Here is a 20541-nt window from a genome sequence, read left to right as displayed (position 1 = left end):
AGTTTAGTTAATTTCGTCTTTTGTGTTTCCACATTTCCGCGCTTCATGTAATGGTACCCTAATGGTGCGGTCTCATGATGCGGAATTGGCGCAATGCAGAATTGGCGGAGCGCTCGTGATTGGTCATAGTTTCATTCCGTCGATTCCGCCGTTTTCTGTTGCGCAAATTTATTTCTTTTACGAATTCCGCCGATGTTTGCATGTATGTACATATATATACTTATAAAAATTAACCTCGTTAAGCTGGTGTAAAGAAAAATGCGAAAATAATTCAGGATATGAATTAGTCTCCGCATCATAATCACAATGCATAATTATCACCGTATGATTTCATGTAGACAATCATCACCAGTTAAAATTAAACAAAATTCTTTTTTGTTCATTATCTAATTTTGGAGGAAACCTTCCTGTTTATATAAAACAATTAATTCCTTTATCAGACTTACGATAATATACTTTAATATATAAAAATATAATTGAAACTGTACAGCATTACCTATTCCTATTTCTGTATTATTTTTTATTAGACATATTGTATAGTCATCTTGGTTATTGCATTTTTTAATTAATGAAGAACATAGTTGCAACAACATATATCATAATTGCAACAATATATATCACCTCATAATCATGCTTGATGACATCTTCTTTATCTGATGTCAGTTTTGTTAAATTATATATAAAATTAAACTTAACTTATGTTCAGACACTTCAATATTTTGAAGGAGTGACGGTTAAAATTTACAATAAAACAATTTCTAATTTTTGTATTATGTTTCAAAACCTACAATTAAATCCTATGACAATAGCATTTGAAGTCTATTACAGAGAATGGTGCAAAAAATTTTGTCTTACAGTGTTAGTTACTCATCCATTTTATTGATCAAATAACAATCAAAAAACGTATAATGGAATGGATTCCGATCAAAATAATTAAATTATTTCCTACATTTCTATTGTGTTTTTTAAAGAAATTGTAGGAAAACTAAATAATTTCGATCGGAACTCATTCCAAGCAATTCCATAATACGTCCTGGAATATCAAAATACTAGAGAGACTACCCTCGTGTCTAATCGAATTTCCGTGACCGTAGCACCTATATCTATATTTCGATCAAATATATGATACTTTAATATTTAATTAAAAATGTCTGGATGACTCACAAATGTTTTTAATGGTACTTCATAATTCTTCATACGAAATACAAACGATTCTATATATAAACTTTGTTGAATTTAGATCTGGTTAATTATTTCAGTCAAGTACATGGTCCAAAAAAGAATGATTAATTGTAATTAATAGAATGACTCAAACCTTTTTATTTGCACTTCAAAACTCTTCATACAAATGATTTAAAATGATAATTTTTACAATTGGAGGTTTTGTCCGGTCACGTACATACGAATGTGTGCACGAAAGTATTTAGGGATATTGTAATTGGAAAGCACTGTATGTAATCTTTCTACCATGCATGTCTCCTTTCTAATAATTGTATGTCATGGTTTTAATAATGCTCACGTGTATCAATCATTGAAATTGTTGAATTGTGTCTGTTTGGAAACAGAAGTTAGAACAGAAGAAATCATTGATGTTGTTTTATATGTATATTTTTATTTACTATAAAACTGTTACATATATACATATGATATATAAGTGGAATAGATCAGTTGAAGAGAATGTTTATGATTTATGTTTAACATGCAGTTAACCATTCTTGTTGCTTTACACATGTGTTTAATTAATTAATAATGTAATATTGGGAATTAATAGTTCCTTTCGTTATTAAGAAAAAATAATGGAAAAAGGAGCAATGTTATGGATACTTACTCTTGTTATGCTGGTTGGCTCTTGTTTGGCTGGATCATTACCATTAGTCATGACTTTGTCTGAAGTAAAATAATTTTTTATAATAAATAGTTTTTGTATCTTACATATTAGATTTCCTAAATATATCAAAACATGCTATATGGTTATATAGTATACATATTTATTTTCTATAGGATAAATTACAATTAGTATCAGTATTAGGAGCAGGTCTTCTTGTTGGAACTGCATTAGCAGTGATTATACCTGAAGGTATAAGAGCTTTATTCACTGGTGAAATTACTAATGAAAAACAATTACATGGTAATTTATTATTGTTTTCTTAAATTAGTTTATATAATTGTATTTTTATATATTTAAATTTATATTTTTAAATAATTCTGTTTTTACAGGTGATTTACATTCTTTAATTGGAATTAGTTTAGTGCTTGGTTTTGTATTTATGCTTTTGATTGATCAATGTTCAGCAAAAAAAAGTGATGGAAGACAAAAAAGTGTTACAGCAACTTTAGGTCTTGTAGTACATGCAGCAGTTGATGGAGTTGCATTAGGAGCTGCTGCTACTACATCTCAAACTGATGTTGAAATGATAGTTTTTTTGGCAATAATGTTGCACAAAGTAAAATTTTTAATCATATAATCTTATAACAATTAACAGTTAATAAGAACTTAATAGAAAATATAGTATTAACGTAATTATGTCATTTTGTCAATTGTTATTTAAAAAAAATCTAAATTTTTTTTTTAGGCACCAGCTGCATTTGGACTTGTATCATTTCTTCTTCATGAAGGTGTAGATAAAAAGAGGATAAGCAGACATTTATTAATTTTTTCTCTTGCGGCACCATGTCTTACACTTGTGACATATTTTGGGATTGGAAAGGTGAGTAGTACAAAATATAAAAAAAAAGCGTTCCTATAGTAGATTTTCAAATCCTATTTATATGTATGGTAACATTGAAAATAGTATTCAAAATATGATAAATTATGATAATATGTGTGATAATATAAATTGTGATAAATTGTGTGTGATAATATGTACTAATATGATAAATTGTGCAATTGAACAATCACTGAGAAAGCATTCGAACATTAGTTCATTTTTTTGCTTATTTTTTATTAGTAAACAAAGTCTAAAATCGATTTTTAGATAAAATTATGATTCTGTTAATATAGATTATAAAATTATAGGATTTTGTTTATGATAGCGAGATAACAATTTTAAACAAGATTAATGAAAGAATTATTTCTGTTTAAACTTAATTTAAATATATGCAGCTTTCATAAGAATAAAACCTTTATTACATGATATGATTTTTCTTCCACAATAATACATTTTTATTTTGAGAAATGTTATTATATTTATTTTTCTATTGTGTTATGTTTTTCTTTTAAGCAAGTTTTTGTATTTAAGCAAGTTTAGTTTTAGTTTTACAAGTAAAAATTGAAAATATGGATAAATGAACGATTTTTAATATTTATAATTATACTGTGTTTAATTTTTGTTGAAAAGTCGAACATATTTAGAGTTTCATTAATGATAAGAAAAACATCTATAAGTGTGTTTAAATGATCTTGTCTCCGTATAAAAACAAATAGTTTCATATATTTTATGCGTATTTACTGCATATTATACTACTGTTACTAAAACTTTTTATTTCGTTTTTACTAAATTTTACTATATATTTCAGGGGTCTTAGTTTTAAATTATAATTTTAATTTATAGTTATAAATTACAGTTTTAAATTTAAGGGAATCCTATAGACACGATTAGTCATATTGTAAATAGCACTTACACATAGACGATTGACACATCACTGTATCTATGGCTGGTATTCATAGTCGATTCTTATATTTGAGGTTGTCTTAAGTAGTTTTAAGATGTTATAAGCCAATTAAGGAGCTATACTAGCATCTTAAGACATTACTTGATGATCTTAAAATAAAAACCGACTATAAATACCAGCCAATATCTCACTCACGCATGCCACACATACACATAAATTTTTGTGTAACAATTACGTTTTAATTAGACGTCTAAATCTAATTTTAAGAATTCCACGCTGTTTCTTCATACAAATTATTAATCTGTGGACTACTATTTTATAAGTATAGATTGCAAAACTTTTATATGAAGCAAATGTCACAATGTGACAACTCTGAAACGCCATATTGGATTAAGAAATGTAAAGAAAGTAAAAATCTCAATTTCGAATTTTTTTGTCGTTCAGCATAGACTCCATCTCACAGACATGTATTAATGCGTATATTTTAATCCTAGAAAAGGATTTTCAAATCAGTAAAAGAGGAAAACAGTAATTTTTATACAAAAATTATATGGTTTAGTCGATAATACAGACGACTTTAGCATCCCCTTAAATTTTTAATATTATAAAAATAGAGTATTCGTAAATTGATGGTACAACCGGGAAGGAAATGATTCCATATTAAAAAATAAATCTAAAATGTAGAATAAAATATTTTTATATGAAGCTTTGTTTTGAAAAAAATCAATTTTAAATATTCGCCAGGTATGTATGTACTAAACTGTGCGTAATAAACCTGTTCTTTTTAGCTTTTCTTGACAGTTTATTTTTTCTCTTTTTCTTTCCAGAGAAAAAAGAAAAAAAGTTGAACCGTGCAAGAATTTTAGCTAAAAAGAATAGATGTCTCAACTCGATGGATTTCTTATAAATTCTCCCAGACACAAAAGATATCATTTTAAGTTGTTCGACAAAACGAAAAGATGTTTAAAAAAAATTACGAAAAGATATCGTTTTTAGATTGCCTTTTTAAAAGATGTCCGTAAAATGATTTTTATTTCGTCGAAAAGACAACTTATAAAAGGCATCTTTCTCTGGATATCTCTTCGGCAAAGCGAAAAGTCAACTAAGCCCGGATTCTCATTCCTCATACGGACAACAGCGCTTTGGCACCAAACACTGATTGATGAAAAACGGGTGATGGGGATAAATTTTACTCTCACAACTGGTTTTTCATCAAACAGCGTTCGGTGTCAGAGCACAGACTAAAAGATATCTTCTCATATTACCGATAAAACATGAAAAAAATATCTTTCCGTTATTTTGATATTTTTCATCTCACTAATCGTGAACGGGATCGCCATCAGACGTGGTGAAGTTTAGTTTCTCATGTTTGAAAACCAAGATAGAATACAATGTGCATTATGAGAAATTTTATCCGTGTTTTAATAAACACTAATAAAATATTTTTTGAAAACGAGTCCCTAAAAGAGACTGATGAAAAATAATGGTTTTTGCACACAGAACACGGCAAGCATTGCAGGACCTATATAAATGGGATGTATATTGACGCGATCATACAATTATGTTTAGTTTTGTATAAAGATTAATACAGGAATCTGATGTTATTAAATGTTATATGTGCCAAAATACAATCGTCAACAAAATTATCACAATATTTAAATTTATATTAAAATTTTGTACAACTTTAAATAGGTATAACTCCATGAAAAATGGACATTTTTAAAAGTTTTCTTTTTCACTTTCAAGGGTTAAAGTCTATACTTTAAAAAGATTTTTATAAATTTTGAATTCATCCTTATTTCCGTTCGCTATCTTTTGTGAAATAAGAAAGTATTACATCTCCAAAAAATTGCATAGTTTGACTGTGGGGTGGAATGAATTTTTTTTGCATGTGTTATGATAATTATATAGTATGGACTTTTTCTTACAAATAAAAAAAAAAGTATGATTTTTGTTGCGGAGATACAGTATATTAAAATTATACAAGTAGACTATCCATACACCCCTTTTATCTCGAATACAGAGCATTTTAGAAAAAAACGTTTCAAACAGAAGTTATGGTTTTAAATGATCTATTTAGTGATCTAATCAGTCTGACCTTGGGTGGCGTCACCAAGTCAGAGCAATATCATTTTAAATTTTTTTAATGGAACCCTCTATTTTTAATTGCATATTCTTGTGGCACACCTCGAGAGCTTTCTAAAACACTATAATAAAATATTTTTTCATGAAGTACTTTTCGAGTTATAATGCTTGAAAGTTACAGTACCGCCGACATTAACATTACACAAGGTGTCCGAATGACGGCTAAAACCTCTTGAATGTCGTTCAGGATAACATGTCCTGGATAACATTTGTTAAGATCAAGGTCATTGATGATTGTTTCTCTCATTTTCATTTTTGCACTAAAAATTCATTTTTATGTAAAAATAAAAAAAAATAAACAATTTTCAATTTCCCTTCCATTTCTTTGGAAGTCATTTCGTGTGGAAAATCGATAGTTTTAATAAACATCATTCTGCTCCACAAACCAAGATATTAGTACAAGTTACTATCAAGAGACACTACCATGTCTCTTGATAGTAACTTGTACTAATATTATATCTTGGTTTGTGGAGCAGAATGATGTTTTTTTTGTCTGATTCGTTTGGACAAAAATAAGTATAATTATATTAATTTTTGAGCTATAATGTGATTTTTGACTAAAGTGAATAATTATTGTATACTTTTTCTGTGACGACTGATGACTCGCAATATGGTTTTATTATAGTGTTGTAGCAAGTATATACATCGTCTAGTAAATGAATGTGTGCCTTCCTTAGCGATCACACAGTGATCATCTCTTTGTTTGACATTAGCAAATAATAAGGATATGATGATCCATTGTGTCATGTGTCGCTTGTTAGAAGATACACTATGGCTGCTTTCCTTTTAGAAGATACAGTCGATACACTTGACACAAATCAATACATGTCACTTTTCATTTACAATTTTGTTCAAACTCAATTGACTTTGCCTCTACTAGGGAGAAGAATCAAGAGTGTCAAGTGCAATTTTATGAATTTAACGATATTAGAATGTATACGCAAACCAATTCCTATCATTTTGTTCTGTTTTTTTGACCATCTTTGATTAAAATCTTTTAAAAAGTTAGATATTAAAAGTTCGCACACATACTGCACATATCGCACTCCATTTAAATATGGCAAACTGTGTCGATTTGTGTCTCCTAAAAGGAAAGCAGCCTATATTTACTAGAAATAGACATTTTTACATTTATGCCTTGTTTGTATATTACTGCCAGTTGACTGCCAGTACTGAAAATCTATAATTCCCGTTCTATATACTATACTGTAGTGACAACTGGCAGTAATATATGACCTCACTCGATTCTTTTGCTAAAATTTGACGTAAATACATACATTAACTAGTAAGTGTAACATAATAATGATGATGAACATAATAACGACGTATCTTAAAAGTTTTACATCGGGACTTTACGTCGCAATATCTTGCTTGTAGGACACGTAGAAAAAAAATGAAAGCAATTTTATTACACAATTTGAGTGAACGCTATCAATTAAGTATATGTAGAAGTTAATCGATTCAGCCGTTATTAATATCCAATAATCTCAATCCCCCGCAACTCGCGTAAAGGAACTTCGGTAGTGTCGTTGCGCTTGGCTTAGCACTGAGACACTATCGTGTCTCCTGATACATTTAAATTTTTTACTCTATATATGTATATTGTATATTGTATATTTCCAAAACTAAATTATATTCCTTTGAAACTTCCATGAGTACTTTTTATACTGGATGATTCAGAAAAAACGTTTGTCCTTAAAGTATCACATTCCTGACTTAATTTTAAGATGATTTTTTCTTTGCAAAAATTTTATCTGAAGCTTAGTTTTCAAATTACAAGAAGAAATAGTTTGCGTATCACGGGCCGCGTAGAGGAGACAAGCAGGAGCGGCGCTCACAGTTAGACGCAAGTGCTTTACGCGCGGAGTGCATACTGATCCGATGTATTCACACGTTTATAAAAACACGTTTCTTCTTATCTTTTCTCTCTACTACATTATGTCTTTGTCTTTCACATACTTTAAATATGATAATTTCGTTAAATTATAAATTAGAATGATGAAATTAAAAAGAATATTGAACCCTTTGACTATCGGATTGTTTTTTAATTACATTGATAAAATTGTTAGAGAAATGTAATAAAAGAGCAAAATTGGACAATAATTACGTACGATAAACACGTAATTAAAACTATTATTGACATATAAATTAAATAATTATTTCAGTACGTCGAATTCTAAAAGCGTTTCTTACAATTCAATGTACCGAAAACTTGTTAGACTTAATTGTATGTCGATAAGCGTTACAATACTTGTAGCACGCAATTATTGTCCAATTTCTCTTTTACAAAAATTTCTCTAACAATTTTAATTTGTGTAACACATGAGAAAGGTAAGAAGAAACGTGTTTTTATGCGAATACGTCCGATTAATATATGCGCCTCACGCGTAAAGCATACCCATCTAACCGTGGGAGCGTCGCTCCTGCCCGTCTCCTCTACGCGGCTCGTAATACGCTAACTATTTCTTGTAATTTCAAAACTAAGCTTCAGACAAAATTTTTGCAAAGGCGGGGGAAATGCCTACGCATATCCTCGGTCCGCAGGAACGAAACTGAGAATTATGTGAGACTCGCACCCACTAAAACCCTCACCGGTGTTCTGTACCTAGACCTGTGTGCGAGGGCATCTTGGGCACGCGTGCAGCATTCGTCCAGGACGTCCTCAGGCTTGCCGGCCGCTACATTAATTGAGACCACCAACGAGGAGGAGAGGACATCGCTCCCTCGCCTCGATCCTATTCGATGTTATGAGGAGGAACAGAGCCGCCTTCCCACTCAGGGCCGACCCTCTCGCCCGGCAAGTGTCACACAGATAACACTCCGGATGGGAATGCACCGATCAAAGCATTTCCTTGCGACTGAGGCAGCGGGCCGAGAAGGGAGGGCTCTGTCTTCGCCCTCCCGCGGCCGCCGGTAGCGTCACGGTCGAAGATCCTGCGACGTCGACAAATTAGGCGAGGCCATCCGGTTGGTTATGGATCGAGGCACAGCGGAATCTCGCGCCCGGCTCCCCCGGCCTGATCGGGTCTGTCTCGCTCCCACACTTTTTCGGCCTCCTCCTTCCGAAGCATAACAGCTTCACAAAAGGAAAAGACCGCCTTCTATGACCCCTCGCTGCCCTCAGCGTGGCCTCGATCAATGCCGACAACAAGAGGTCCCTGCCCATTACCTCGGCGAGAAGAGCGCGTTCCGCGCTTCACTCCGGGCACACTTCCACAGTGTGCGACGCCGAGTTCACCTCCCAGTTGCGTTTGCGGGATGTAGGTCTCACTGATTTGAGCGAGTGACTATCCACGCTCTACCAGCTATCTAAGCTGGTTCCCGAGTATGTAACGCAGTTCACCCGTCGGGGCCAGAGGCCCCTAGCCAGCATGTAATTATCTACCCTCGCGAATCCTATCCATGACTGGGCGAGGGGAATTGCCCGCGGTACCAATCTAAATCATCGGTCGGATCTTCGTAGCCTACGCTACTCCCGTTTGCGTCGCCTACACGCGCGACACTGGTTGGCCAGCGCTGCCGGGCTACTCCCCAGGGACGCTCCACAGGAATCGCTCAGCAATCTGACCTCAGCCTAGAGGCAGGGCGCTGAGCTTTCAATCTGATCAACCTCTTCCCTGCGTAGGCTACAAAGCATATTAGCTTATCCATGATCCTGAGGCAATCAAGTGATTAGATAGCCTTATCGGTACAAGCCGACCTTATGTGGGGCGCCGGTAAAACTCGAACTCGGAACGGTAAATCGCAAGTCGAAACGCACAGGCGTCAAACCACCGACGCCCGAGGTGACCAGGTCGAGCAAGCCATAGGCTTGCGCACCGACCACCCGGTCCCAGGGAAGATTGTTGAAGGCATTGACGATATCGATGGATACCGCGCCACCTCCTCACTCACCACGTGAGGGCCCGCATCTGCCGAATAGCACCGAGTTGAGCGCTTCTCACGGAACTCGTATTGCCTAACTTTAATCTAACCTAACATAACTTAACCTTATTCTCTTTATACCCCAACCATTGTCGCCCTAGAAAATATTCCTTTTTCTTTTTTAACTTATGTTCTTACAATACCATACTTTCTTACTATAAATTAATCTCTATTTGTATCCTTTTCTAATTCCTTTCTTTTTATTACCGTCTCTCTGCCCTTCCAGTTTTTTTAACACTCTAAGTTCGTCTAAGTCCTTTCCCCATATTTTCCTTATTATCTTTATCCATTCCTAACTCTACAAAGCTTCCTCCTACCTTACATTCATTAACGTAATGTTCCATATTATCTTCACCTGCATTATAGAAAAGACACCTCCCCTCTTCTTCTCCTAACCATTTATTTATTTTTTCTTTCCCACAACTTAATTTAATTAACGCTTTCACTTCATTCCCTCTTCTCATTTCCATATTCTCCTCAAATAATTTGGTAACCTATTCTCGATTCCTATCTCTTTATATCTCCTGTTATACCTTGCCCTATCTATTCTTTCTCTTTCTCATTGTCTCTGTAAATTCCTTTCCCTACTTATTAAATCTTTTTCGAATCTTTCTTACCTATGACATATCACTTCCCTAGACTCTATTCCCCACCCATTTCTGTTATAATATCTTTCTCTCTCCGCACCATATTTATCGTTCCAACCCAATCTTTGCTTTTCCTCCCAACACTCTCTGATCAGATTCCCAGCATTTCCAGATTTAATCTTTTCCTCACTTTATCTTCTTGCCCTTAAATCACCCTATCTTAAGTTTATTCATTACCAACTCACTCATAATTACATACCTTGGAGCGCAAAAATCTAAGTTAAAAAACCACCTCATATAATCCAACATTATTTTTTCTAATTCACTCTTTTCCTCCCAAGCCCATAACTCTACCCTATACGCTATTACGCTCTGTACCAAATATTTAAATAGCATCCATCTCTTATTATCATTTTTACATATCCTTTCCCCCAAACCCCAAACTCTTCTTGCAACCATTTTTCCTTTGCTACTTAGCTCTTTAATATGATTTTTGTAATCTGCCTTCCTATCCAAAGTAAAACCTAAATATTTAAATTTCTGTACCTCATCTAGTTCCTTATTTCTTTGTCTTTTTCCTTTCTGTCCCTCCAAATATCATTATTTTCGTCTTTTCTGTACACAGTTCCAGTTTCCTCCACTCCAAGAATTTTCTGAACGATATCATATTTTGCAACGCTTCCCTATTATTAGCCACTAAAATTAAGTCATCAACACATGCTAATGACCACATCCTGTCCCTGTCTAATCCAACGCTTCCTATCCCCTTTTTCTCTAATTCGTTATCTATATATATATTCGCAATATATATGTTGAAGTGGACTCATCACATAGCCCTTACTTCTTTCATTATACTGAATTGTTTCGTGTATCTTTGCTTCGATCTTATTCTCACCTTCGTCTCCGCATACATCTTCTCTATCTTCCTTACCAGGTTCATTTACCCCTTTGCCTCTTAGAATTTCCTATAGCTTACTTCTCTTCACCTTATCGAAGGCGGCTTTTAAATCTGCAAACAACATATATATTTTTTTCTTGTCTTCTTGATTCCTTTCTCTTTGTATCAAGTGCATCAATATAAAAATATAATCTAACGTTGACCTTTCTCTTCTAAAGCTTATATAATCAAGCTTTCTAGCTTGATTATCCGGAATCATCTTTTGTTTCCACTTTTTTTTCCAATTTTACCTCTGCATATATTTTATACGCCATGCACAATAACGAGAGTTCTTTATAATTCGTTACTCTTTCCACGTCTCCTTTTTTGTATAATGATACAATTATGTTTTCCTTCCAATCTTGCGGCATCATGCCTACTCTCCACATTTTTTGTAGTAGATACACCAGCTTCGACCTTAACTCCTCGCCTGTGTATAACCATGCTTCCATAAGTATCCTATTAATTTCTATCGTTTTATTCTTCTTACACAACGCTCTACCTATCTCTTCGGCCTTCAATTCTTTTCCATTTCTTCTCTTTCTCTTTTCTTTTTCTTTTCTTCTTTCTCTTTCAATATAGACCTATCCTTGTCCTGTTGTGTTATAGTTTCATCATTCTCAATACCTTTCAATAGTTCTTTAAAATGTTTCATTCTTCGTTCTTTATATTATTTTCTTTCCATACTTTTTTACCTCTTCCTATTTATATACTTCCATACATCTTCCCTCTTCAGCTTTTTCAGTTTCTCTTCTTCCTCTTTTCTTTTCTCTTTTTGCTTCTTTTCTAATAAACTCTCTTTGTAGATATTTTTCCTTCGTCCTTTTACCTTCCTTCCATTTCTTACATGTCCTCTTCACTTCTCTTTTCTTCCTGGTGCAACTGATATCTCATCAGTCCTTGTATTCGATACTCTTTTTTTTCTTTTTATTTTCTTTATTACATTGTTGAACACAATCTATTTAATTTCCTCTCACATGACTTCTATTTCCTCATCCTCATTTTCCATCATTTAGCACTTCTGTATTTTTTCTGTAGCTCTCTATAGCCTCTCTATTCCATACAATAATGTCTTCTTCTTTGGTGACATACTCTTCATCTCGATCCTCTTCAACACTGTTTTCTTCTGGCCCAAATGCGCTTTTTTTCTCCAGTGTCACGCACAGTGGCGTGTGATCCAATTTCTCATCTTAAATTCTATGATCCTATTGCAAATTTAGTCATTAGCTATCACAAAATCTATAACCGAACTATTTCTTGCATATTGTATAATTTAAAAATATCTTAAAAATAAATTTATTTAAGTATAAAAATTACAAAAAATGCAGTATATATTATGTAATATGACAGCATTATTTTATTCATGAAAATAACACACAATGTTTACTATATGCATATATTTTTTGAGATCTATTCCTCTACTAAAAATAATTTTGACATCCGTTTACCGCAAAAATCTGCATATAATATTCTATTAGTATCAAGAAAAAAATGTAGCGAAAAAGTAATGATTCGTTATATTCTGAATAACGATAACGGAAATGAGTTACTTTTGCAAATCAATAATGAGTATCGAGTTATTTTTTTAGCAAAAAAAAAATTATAACGGTAACGAGTTATTTTTATGAGGTAACGTTGCCAATCCTGTATCTTTTTCTCCGTCCTCTAAATCCTCTCCTGCTAATTCCCCTATTCTAACATTAAAATCGCCTCCTATAATTACATTTTTATCCTCCATATTTTCCTCTTTAATCCTTCTTTTGCCTCCTTGAGCTCCATATACTCATACTATATGCAACTTTTTTCTCCCCACCTTTATCTTCGATACAATTACACTTTTCCACTCTTTACTAATTAATCTATCTTCATTACTTCTCTATTCTTTCCTCTTTCCTATTATAAAACCACTCCTTGCCCTCCCTTGCTTTTTCTCCTTCCTAACACAACTGCAATCTCATACATGTGTCTTTAATCTATCTTTTAAAATCTTCCCATTTTTATCTAACCATGTCACACAAACTCACAAAATCATATCTTTTCACATATCTCCAGAAATCTAAATCCTTTTCTCTCAAACCTGCAATATTCCAAAACAATAACTTCCGTTTTTTTTTTGTTTTCTTTCTTTTACCCCCTTCCTTGATCACTTTCTTTTTGCCTTAGTCCAGTGTCGGAATTAGTTGCCCATTTCGGGCAGATTCCTGAGTCGACTCCCACTACCACTCGAGACTCTGTGCCCCAGGAGCGTCGCAATATAAAAAGTATGCTGGGAGCATATCTTCCGGCATAAATATCATTAAAATATTTTCTTTCTTACATGATTTTTATTTTAATATTTATTATTATTAACATATTATATGTATATTCTACAATAATATTATATAATAAGGAATAATATAGTAAGTAATTATTATAATACTGTAATTATGTAATTACAGTATTGGCGGAAGCACAATATAGCGGAAAATTTAAATTGAAATTTGGTGACGCACTCTGTATTATCTTGTTTATTAATATTCAAATCGTCTCCCTTTCATCGTTCAGGTTTACAACTTTTCGCATACAGCAAGAATAGAGCAGGCTTTCGTTTTAAATAAAAATGCATCGAATGAGCCTAATTTCATTAAAATCGGAAGTGAAATAACGATTCTAAATAAATACAGACTAAAAATACGTGTACATAGCGCTGCAAGTCGATGTGACAGATTTCCTAATTACAATGTCAATTTTAACGCTTAATATCTCGGTTTGCGGGATTGGACGTGACAGTTTACAGATTCTTTTGTCGCATTTTTGAATGAAAATGAAATGAACATAATTTTATTAAAATTGAAGATGAAGAGCATCTTCTAAATAATTATCCGAGAATTTATGAGTAATAGAATCATAAATATATAATAAGAATATATATAAATAAGAGCAAGCCTACATATAAAAACATTTTGTGTCATCAGTATCTTTAATTAAGAATTTTTTTAAATGAAATTGCATTCATTTTCATCACACGAATCTAATATTTCCATGTAAACAATATGGGACGCCATTTTTATCTTGCACTAAAATGTTTTTTTATTCCTTGCCTGCACGCTTAGACTCGTCAGTTCTGGATTGCACTAGTTCAATTCAGTTCAGTTCTAGTGCAATCCTCGTGCAGGAACAGAAAACAAACCTCAAGTTAAAACTTTAATTTATTATATCTCCTAAATCAGTGCTGTCTCTTATTTAATTTTTGAGGGGCGAATTATTCAGAACAACCTCCTCTCACCTCTACAATATATCTCAAAAGTAATAATACCAATGAAATCTAGATGTAAACTGTTTATCGAATGCATACATATTGTACATACAAAGATTTCTGTTTCCATTTATCTTGTGCAATTTTAACTTTTTTAATACGAAATATTAGATTAAATCAATATTAGATAAAACAATATAAATATGTGCTCTATATTTTCTTTTTTTATGTATGTTAAGATAACTGATTATATGTATGTAGTCACATATTTATCACGTATTCGTATTAGATAATAATATTGAAGATAATAATATTGATAAAATTAATAAATTCTATATTATAAGCAAATTATTTATTACTTGTTTTAACAAAAACTTAAATATTTTACTACTTTTTTCTAATCTATATTATTTTATACAGAAAATTATTATATCTAATGCTTTTTTCAAAAAATTAATATTTGTTTTCAATTCTAAAGGAAAGATTTATGAAAATTGTTTAATTATTATGTTCTTTTTTCACAAATTTTCCCAAGTTTTGAGAGAACTAAAATTGTATAATTTTATACATCAAGATTTTAATAAAAATTTAAACTGTTTAAAAAATATGAGCGATTTAATCTTATTTTTTTAGTTTGTTATAATTTCACTCAACTCACGATATAAAAAATAAGAAAAAAATAAATTAATAAAATAAATAATAAAATAAATTAAGTTTTATGTAATTATGCAGAATAGAGATTATATATATTTTTTGATCTCCCCCCATTTTTTATCACTATTTGAATCATAAAGATTATTATCAACATTGCAGCTGAAAAATGTCAAAATTCGGAAAAGACTCTATTCTGCATAATTATCTAAATTTTATAATATTTTTTATTTTATGTAAAAATTACAAAAGGCCTTGTTTTGAGTATGTAACGATTAAGTCTAATAACTCTAATAATATCTAATTGCTAATGCTATGAATAATCATAAAATGAATAATGTGAATGCATTGTATAACAGTAATCAATATTAACTGTGTGTAATCACTAATTAATATCAGATCAATGCGCGTGTAACTATTGGCCTGAGCGCGCAGACTCTATCCCCTACAGCACAAAAATTGCAGCAACATTGCAATATTGCAGTCTTATTGCTGCAAATTCTGTTCTGTAAGATATTATTATCTTTAATCAATTATATGACTTAAAAACTATTGTGGCCTCGACATTTTCGTATTAGGATATTTTATTCTATTTTACTTTCAGAATACATGAAATTATTGGAGGTTGTGAGACACCCTGTTTACTTGCGCTCAAGGTCAAATAAATATCATTTGTTGAAATCTTTCTACACTTCGAAGATACATTTTTACGAACCGCTCAAACCGGCTATTCAGCAACGTAAACGATCGCGTGATCAAAATTGACACTTGATATTCATTAATTTTAACCATGTAATTCTTTTTGTCGCTGAAATGGTCGGTTTAAGCGGGTCGTAAAAATTTACCTTAATAGTGTGCGAGGCGCGCTATGTATCTTAAGAATTTCAATTTAATATATATAGTTTTTATGTTTTTTAATTATTAATTTCTTTCGTCACTTCTTGTTACATAAAGATTAATTTTGTAATCATAAATTTTAATTACAACGTTTGTGTTACTTTAGGAAGGAAAAGAAACGCTGAACAATGTCAATGCAACCGGTTTGGCTATGTTGTTTAGTGCTGGAACATTCCTTTATGTAGCCACTGTACATGTTTTGCCAGAATTGATGACAAGAAGCAGTAATTATTCGCATGTGCCAAGCGTCGAGGGTACAACACTTTCTGCAACCGGGCTTAAAGTTAAAGAAATATTATTCTTAGTAATAGGAATATTTTTACCTGCTTTGATTACAACTGGACATCATCATTGATTAAATGAAATATTATATGAAGATATTCACATATGTAAATGAATCTTCTTATTTTAATTTAAAAAATGCAATCTTTAAGATAATTTTTATAATTATTTTAAGATTTAAAAAGTTGTTAGTTTTATATTGTATATATGTAAAGATATCGACATAATCGAGAAAAACGTTAACAGATGTGTACATACTCAGAAAACCAGAATAGATTAATATGGATTGAAATGAATTTGGATTTTTAGAAGTACGCTTTCGTAAACGTTAAAATGAATCCTCTTCAATCCGGATGCATTTTTAATCATTTACACGAATAGATTGAAGCATATTTTTTTATCTAAAAATAATATTAGTTTTTGTATGCCTCGTGTATATGGTACTTCTCAATTCAAAATTCTGAATAGAAAATGCAATTTTTCAATTGAATTCAGTTGAATCCAATTTAATCTAATTAAATAAAAAAAAGTTTATTATTTAAAATACGCATTCGGATCGATAGACTTTTAATCCACTTTAATCCATTCTTCTTTATTGGGTATTTCTTAACATGATTAAAATATATTTTTTTATTGAGAATTGAACCAACATAAATTTAATTATTAAATAGGTAAATATTGGGAGTACAAATTAGTTCGATCCGTTTTCCAAAAGATGACTCCGGCTGTTGGTTCATAGTGACAGCTGATTTTGGCGTTTTCAGAGAGGTTAGACATCTGCTAATAATATTCAGTTTATATCGCTTTGAGTTTCATACAAAAACCTTGATTTTTACTGTGTTTGAAATGTCGAATTTCGTGTTAACCAAGCAGCATTTGCGGGAGATTCTAATTTTCTGCTTGGAAGAAAAGTGCAGCTGAAGTCCATCGAATGCTTGTCGAAGTTTATGGTGATATTCCAACTGATAAATCATGTAGGGAATGGTTTCGACGTTTCAAGGATGGAGATTTCAGCGTTGAAGACAAGTTTCGCTCTGAACAGCTAAAAAAATTCGAAGACAAAGAATTAGAGGCATTACTCGAAGAAGATCAGAGTCAAATGCAAGAGGAGCTTGCAGAATCATTGGGAGTAACTCAACAAGCCGTTTCTGCACGATTGAGAGCCATGGGAATAATTGAAAAATAAGGAAATTGGGTGCCTTATGAACTGAAACCGAGAGACGTTGCAAGGCGATTTTTTACTTGCGAACAACTGATTCAAAGACAACAGAAAGAAAAAGTTTTTTGCATCGAATTGTGACTGGAGATGAGAAGTGGATATTCTACGACAACTCCAAGAAGAAAAAATATTACGCTAAGCCTGGTCAATCGTTGCTATCGACCTCAACATCAACACCAAAGCCGAACATTCATGGTTCGAAGATCATGCTCTGTATCTGGTACGAAAAAGGGTGTTGTTTACTATGAGCTGCTGAAACCTGGCGATTCTGGGCGATCGGTATCGGCTACAATTGATTCGTTTGACCCGTGCATTGTGAGAAAAACGCCCGGCATACGAGCAAAGACATGATAAAGTTATTTTTCTTCATGACAACGCTCGGCCTCATGTCGCAAAAGTCGTAAAAAATATTTGGAAACGCTCAAATGGGATGTTTTACCGCATCCGCCGTATTCTCCGGACTTTGCTCCTTCTGATTACTGGTTGTTTCGAAGGATTTGGCAAGTCACCGGTTTACTTCTTTTGCAGAAATCGAAAATTGGCTTCAAAATTGAATCGCCTCCAAAGACGAGTCATTTTTTCGAGATGGAATTCGAAAATTGCCTGAGAGATGGGGAAAAAGTAGTAGCCAGCGATGGACAATACTTTAATTAATCTGTTCATTCATTTGTTTTGAAATTTTGAACACAAAAAAACGGATCGAACTAATTTGTACTGCCAATATAAAAATTTATAATACTTATTTAAAATATTTGCAAATTATTACAGGAAAATATGAAGAAGTCAATCTACTACATTAGTTATTTTGTATGTAATATAATCTCTAAAAAAATCCTTTTTTAAAAAAAGGATACGTTAAGTACATAAAAAAATTTATTGTATTTGCAAGTATCTTTAAAAAAAGGAAGATAAATAAATTACTTCTCAAGACGATATAAACTTGGTTCAAGTAATCAAATATTGATAAATCCAATTGTTAAAAATATTTTTAAAAATATTACATTTTTAATTACTAATAAAATTTTATTCTATTTGAAATCACAATAGAATCAGAAAAGAATAAAATGAAATTTTATTAATAATTAAATATTTACAGCATTTTCGAAAACGTTTTTAAAATTTAAATTTGTCAATCATTTGACTAATCAAATTGAATTCACATCTTTTTTTAAGCGATTAATTTTTTTAATCTTTTGTTATACGTGCTGACACAAGAATTCACCAATCTCCATGAGCAATATTTTTTTTTATTAAATAAACTTTTTTTGTTTAAACTTCAATATTCTTCAAATTAACTTATAATTTGAATAACAGAGATTAATACAAGCAACCGTATGACTATTATAAAATGACCCGCTTTTGCATCTTTCTTTCTGATTATATTGGGTCATCTAAAAAGTATCCGCGGTTTTTTGTCACTAGATGTGTGTTGATGGTCATATATCTAGTGACAAAGTACCGCAGATACTTTTTAGATGACCCAATACATAATACAATTTTAACCTACATATAGCATGATTATATGTATCAAATATCGATTTATCATCTCCAGCCTTGAAAAGTGGACGATGTACCCTAGAGAGCCTATAATAAAAGAGTCGCCAACTCACCATGTGATCCGAATCGCGCTGATTGGATTAGGGCGTATGGCGCTCAGAAAAAGTTAGAGTGATAGTGACACAAGCTGCGGCTTTTATCTTCCTGCCACTAACCTAGTTTCCATCGAGGGTTTAAATCGAATCGACTCTGTATCTTGAAACGAGATGAAAATTATAAAAGTGAACGAATTTATTAGAATACTGATAATTTCATTGGTCAACACCTAGTAAATTTGTTCACTTTTGTAATTTTCACTTCGTTTCAAGGGGTGTTTTCCATCTACGACATTTGAGCGATTATCTCATCCTTGTTTAACATTGGCGAACAACATGGATGTAAAGACTTAAACATAATAGCACAGGCAATAGGCACAACAAGGAATAACGAGCCGTCCAATCAGAGCACTGGTATGTAAGTTCGATATCCCAGAACTCTGATTAGATGGCTCGTTATTCCCTGTTGCCTGTGCCTATTATGTTTAAGCCTTAATTTACTCCGTCACACCGTGTCACTTCTGTGTTTCTTGTTGGATAATAATTTTATACGTAGATACAATTTTTTACAATTAAAATGATCCAAATGACTTATGTACGTACTTCTTATTTCATATCCTATGTGTAAAATGGAAATACTCTAAAGCGCCAACCGAAAATTGGCAACCATAAACAGAGTGTTCGATTATGCTTTTCTGCTGTGTCTAATCGTGCCGTGGCGTGTCGTTGTTGTGCCTACTGCACACTGGACGCGATAAGCGATGAGCGACGAGCGATATCCAATAAGAGCTTTGCTTTATGTCATCACGTGAGAAAAAGCACAGTTTTTATTGGATATCGCTCGTCGTTCATCGCCCATCGCGTCCAGTGTGAACTAGGCATTGGAAAGTACGCGTCCGACGCTGTATCGATGTGTGTCATCTAAAAGTCTTGATGGAAAGCATCCAAAATACAGAATTGATCCCCAGAATGTCAGAACCACGTTTGAGATCCGTTTCGGATAGAGTTACATTAAATGTAGCTTTTTCCGCCTGTATTAAACAAAAAAAAAGTAACAGTGCCGGCCACTCAACGTCTTTCAACCTCATTTATAGCTGCAGCAGTTAGTAACATATTATATAATCGTCACTAGAAAACACCAGCCCTCGACTGAGTATAGGAGCCCTGTTCTTGATTGTATACGAAAATATAGCAATTCCGTGTACAATCGAGAAATTGTCATTTTCGTATACAAAAATTATTTATATATGTGCTCAAGAATAGAGCCCCAGATGTATAGTGTTGTGTCGACGAAAACGGACAATTGGAACGCAACTTATGTCGTCGTGTGCACGAAAGTGTCTAGAGATATTGCAATTGGAAAGCACCCTGTAGTTGGTTAGTTCTTACATTCGATTTAAACTCTCGAAACTGGACCATTGTCATTCTAACCTTTTCGAGCTCATATGCCCCGAGCCAAT

The 20541-nt window shown here is 32.6% G+C and overlaps 1 protein-coding gene and 1 long non-coding RNA gene across 8 annotated transcripts; one reads left to right on the top strand and one right to left on the bottom strand.

Moving 5' to 3' along the window:
• Positions 1 to 1463: 1463 nt before the first annotated feature.
• Zip102B (Zinc/iron regulated transporter-related protein 102B) lies at positions 1464 to 18428 on the top strand. 5 transcript variants are annotated; one of them, XR_015546765.1, is made up of 6 exons: positions 2002 to 2128; positions 2218 to 2444; positions 2574 to 2708; positions 16095 to 16377; positions 16942 to 17038; positions 17144 to 18428. XR_015546765.1 is itself a non-coding variant. In XM_011061685.2 (5 exons), the coding sequence occupies exons 1-5, from the start codon at positions 1797 to 1799 to the stop codon at positions 16341 to 16343; spliced, it is 834 nt and encodes a 277-aa protein (XP_011059987.1). In that variant the 5' UTR covers positions 1464 to 1796; the 3' UTR covers positions 16344 to 18428. The 5 variants fall into 5 exon arrangements, 3 of the variants coding, with proteins under 3 accessions (XP_011059987.1, XP_087267607.1, XP_087267600.1); XM_011061685.2 differs by adding an exon at positions 1464 to 1892 and having other exon boundaries at positions 16095 to 18428; XR_015546763.1 differs by having other exon boundaries at positions 16095 to 17038.
• On the bottom strand, positions 13510 to 20521 carry LOC105149344 (uncharacterized). 3 transcript variants are annotated; one of them, XR_846577.2, is made up of 3 exons: positions 19312 to 19804; positions 19100 to 19241; positions 13510 to 16265 (listed from the first exon to the last, which is right to left on the bottom strand). It is a non-coding gene; the product is annotated as an uncharacterized LOC105149344 (long non-coding RNA). The 3 variants fall into 3 exon arrangements; XR_015546790.1 differs by adding an exon at positions 17107 to 17312 and having other exon boundaries at positions 19100 to 19773; XR_846576.2 differs by having other exon boundaries at positions 19100 to 20521.
• Between the last annotated feature and the right edge of the window lie 20 nt (positions 20522 to 20541).

The sequence above is a fragment of the Acromyrmex echinatior genome, chromosome 1, assembly GCF_024713525.1.
Source record: "Acromyrmex echinatior isolate Ae372 chromosome 1, ASM2471352v2, whole genome shotgun sequence".
Classification (NCBI taxonomy): Eukaryota; Metazoa; Arthropoda; class Insecta; order Hymenoptera; family Formicidae; genus Acromyrmex; species Acromyrmex echinatior.
The sequence above is the reverse complement of the archived record's forward strand: the minus strand, read 5'-3'. Positions and strand labels throughout refer to the sequence as shown.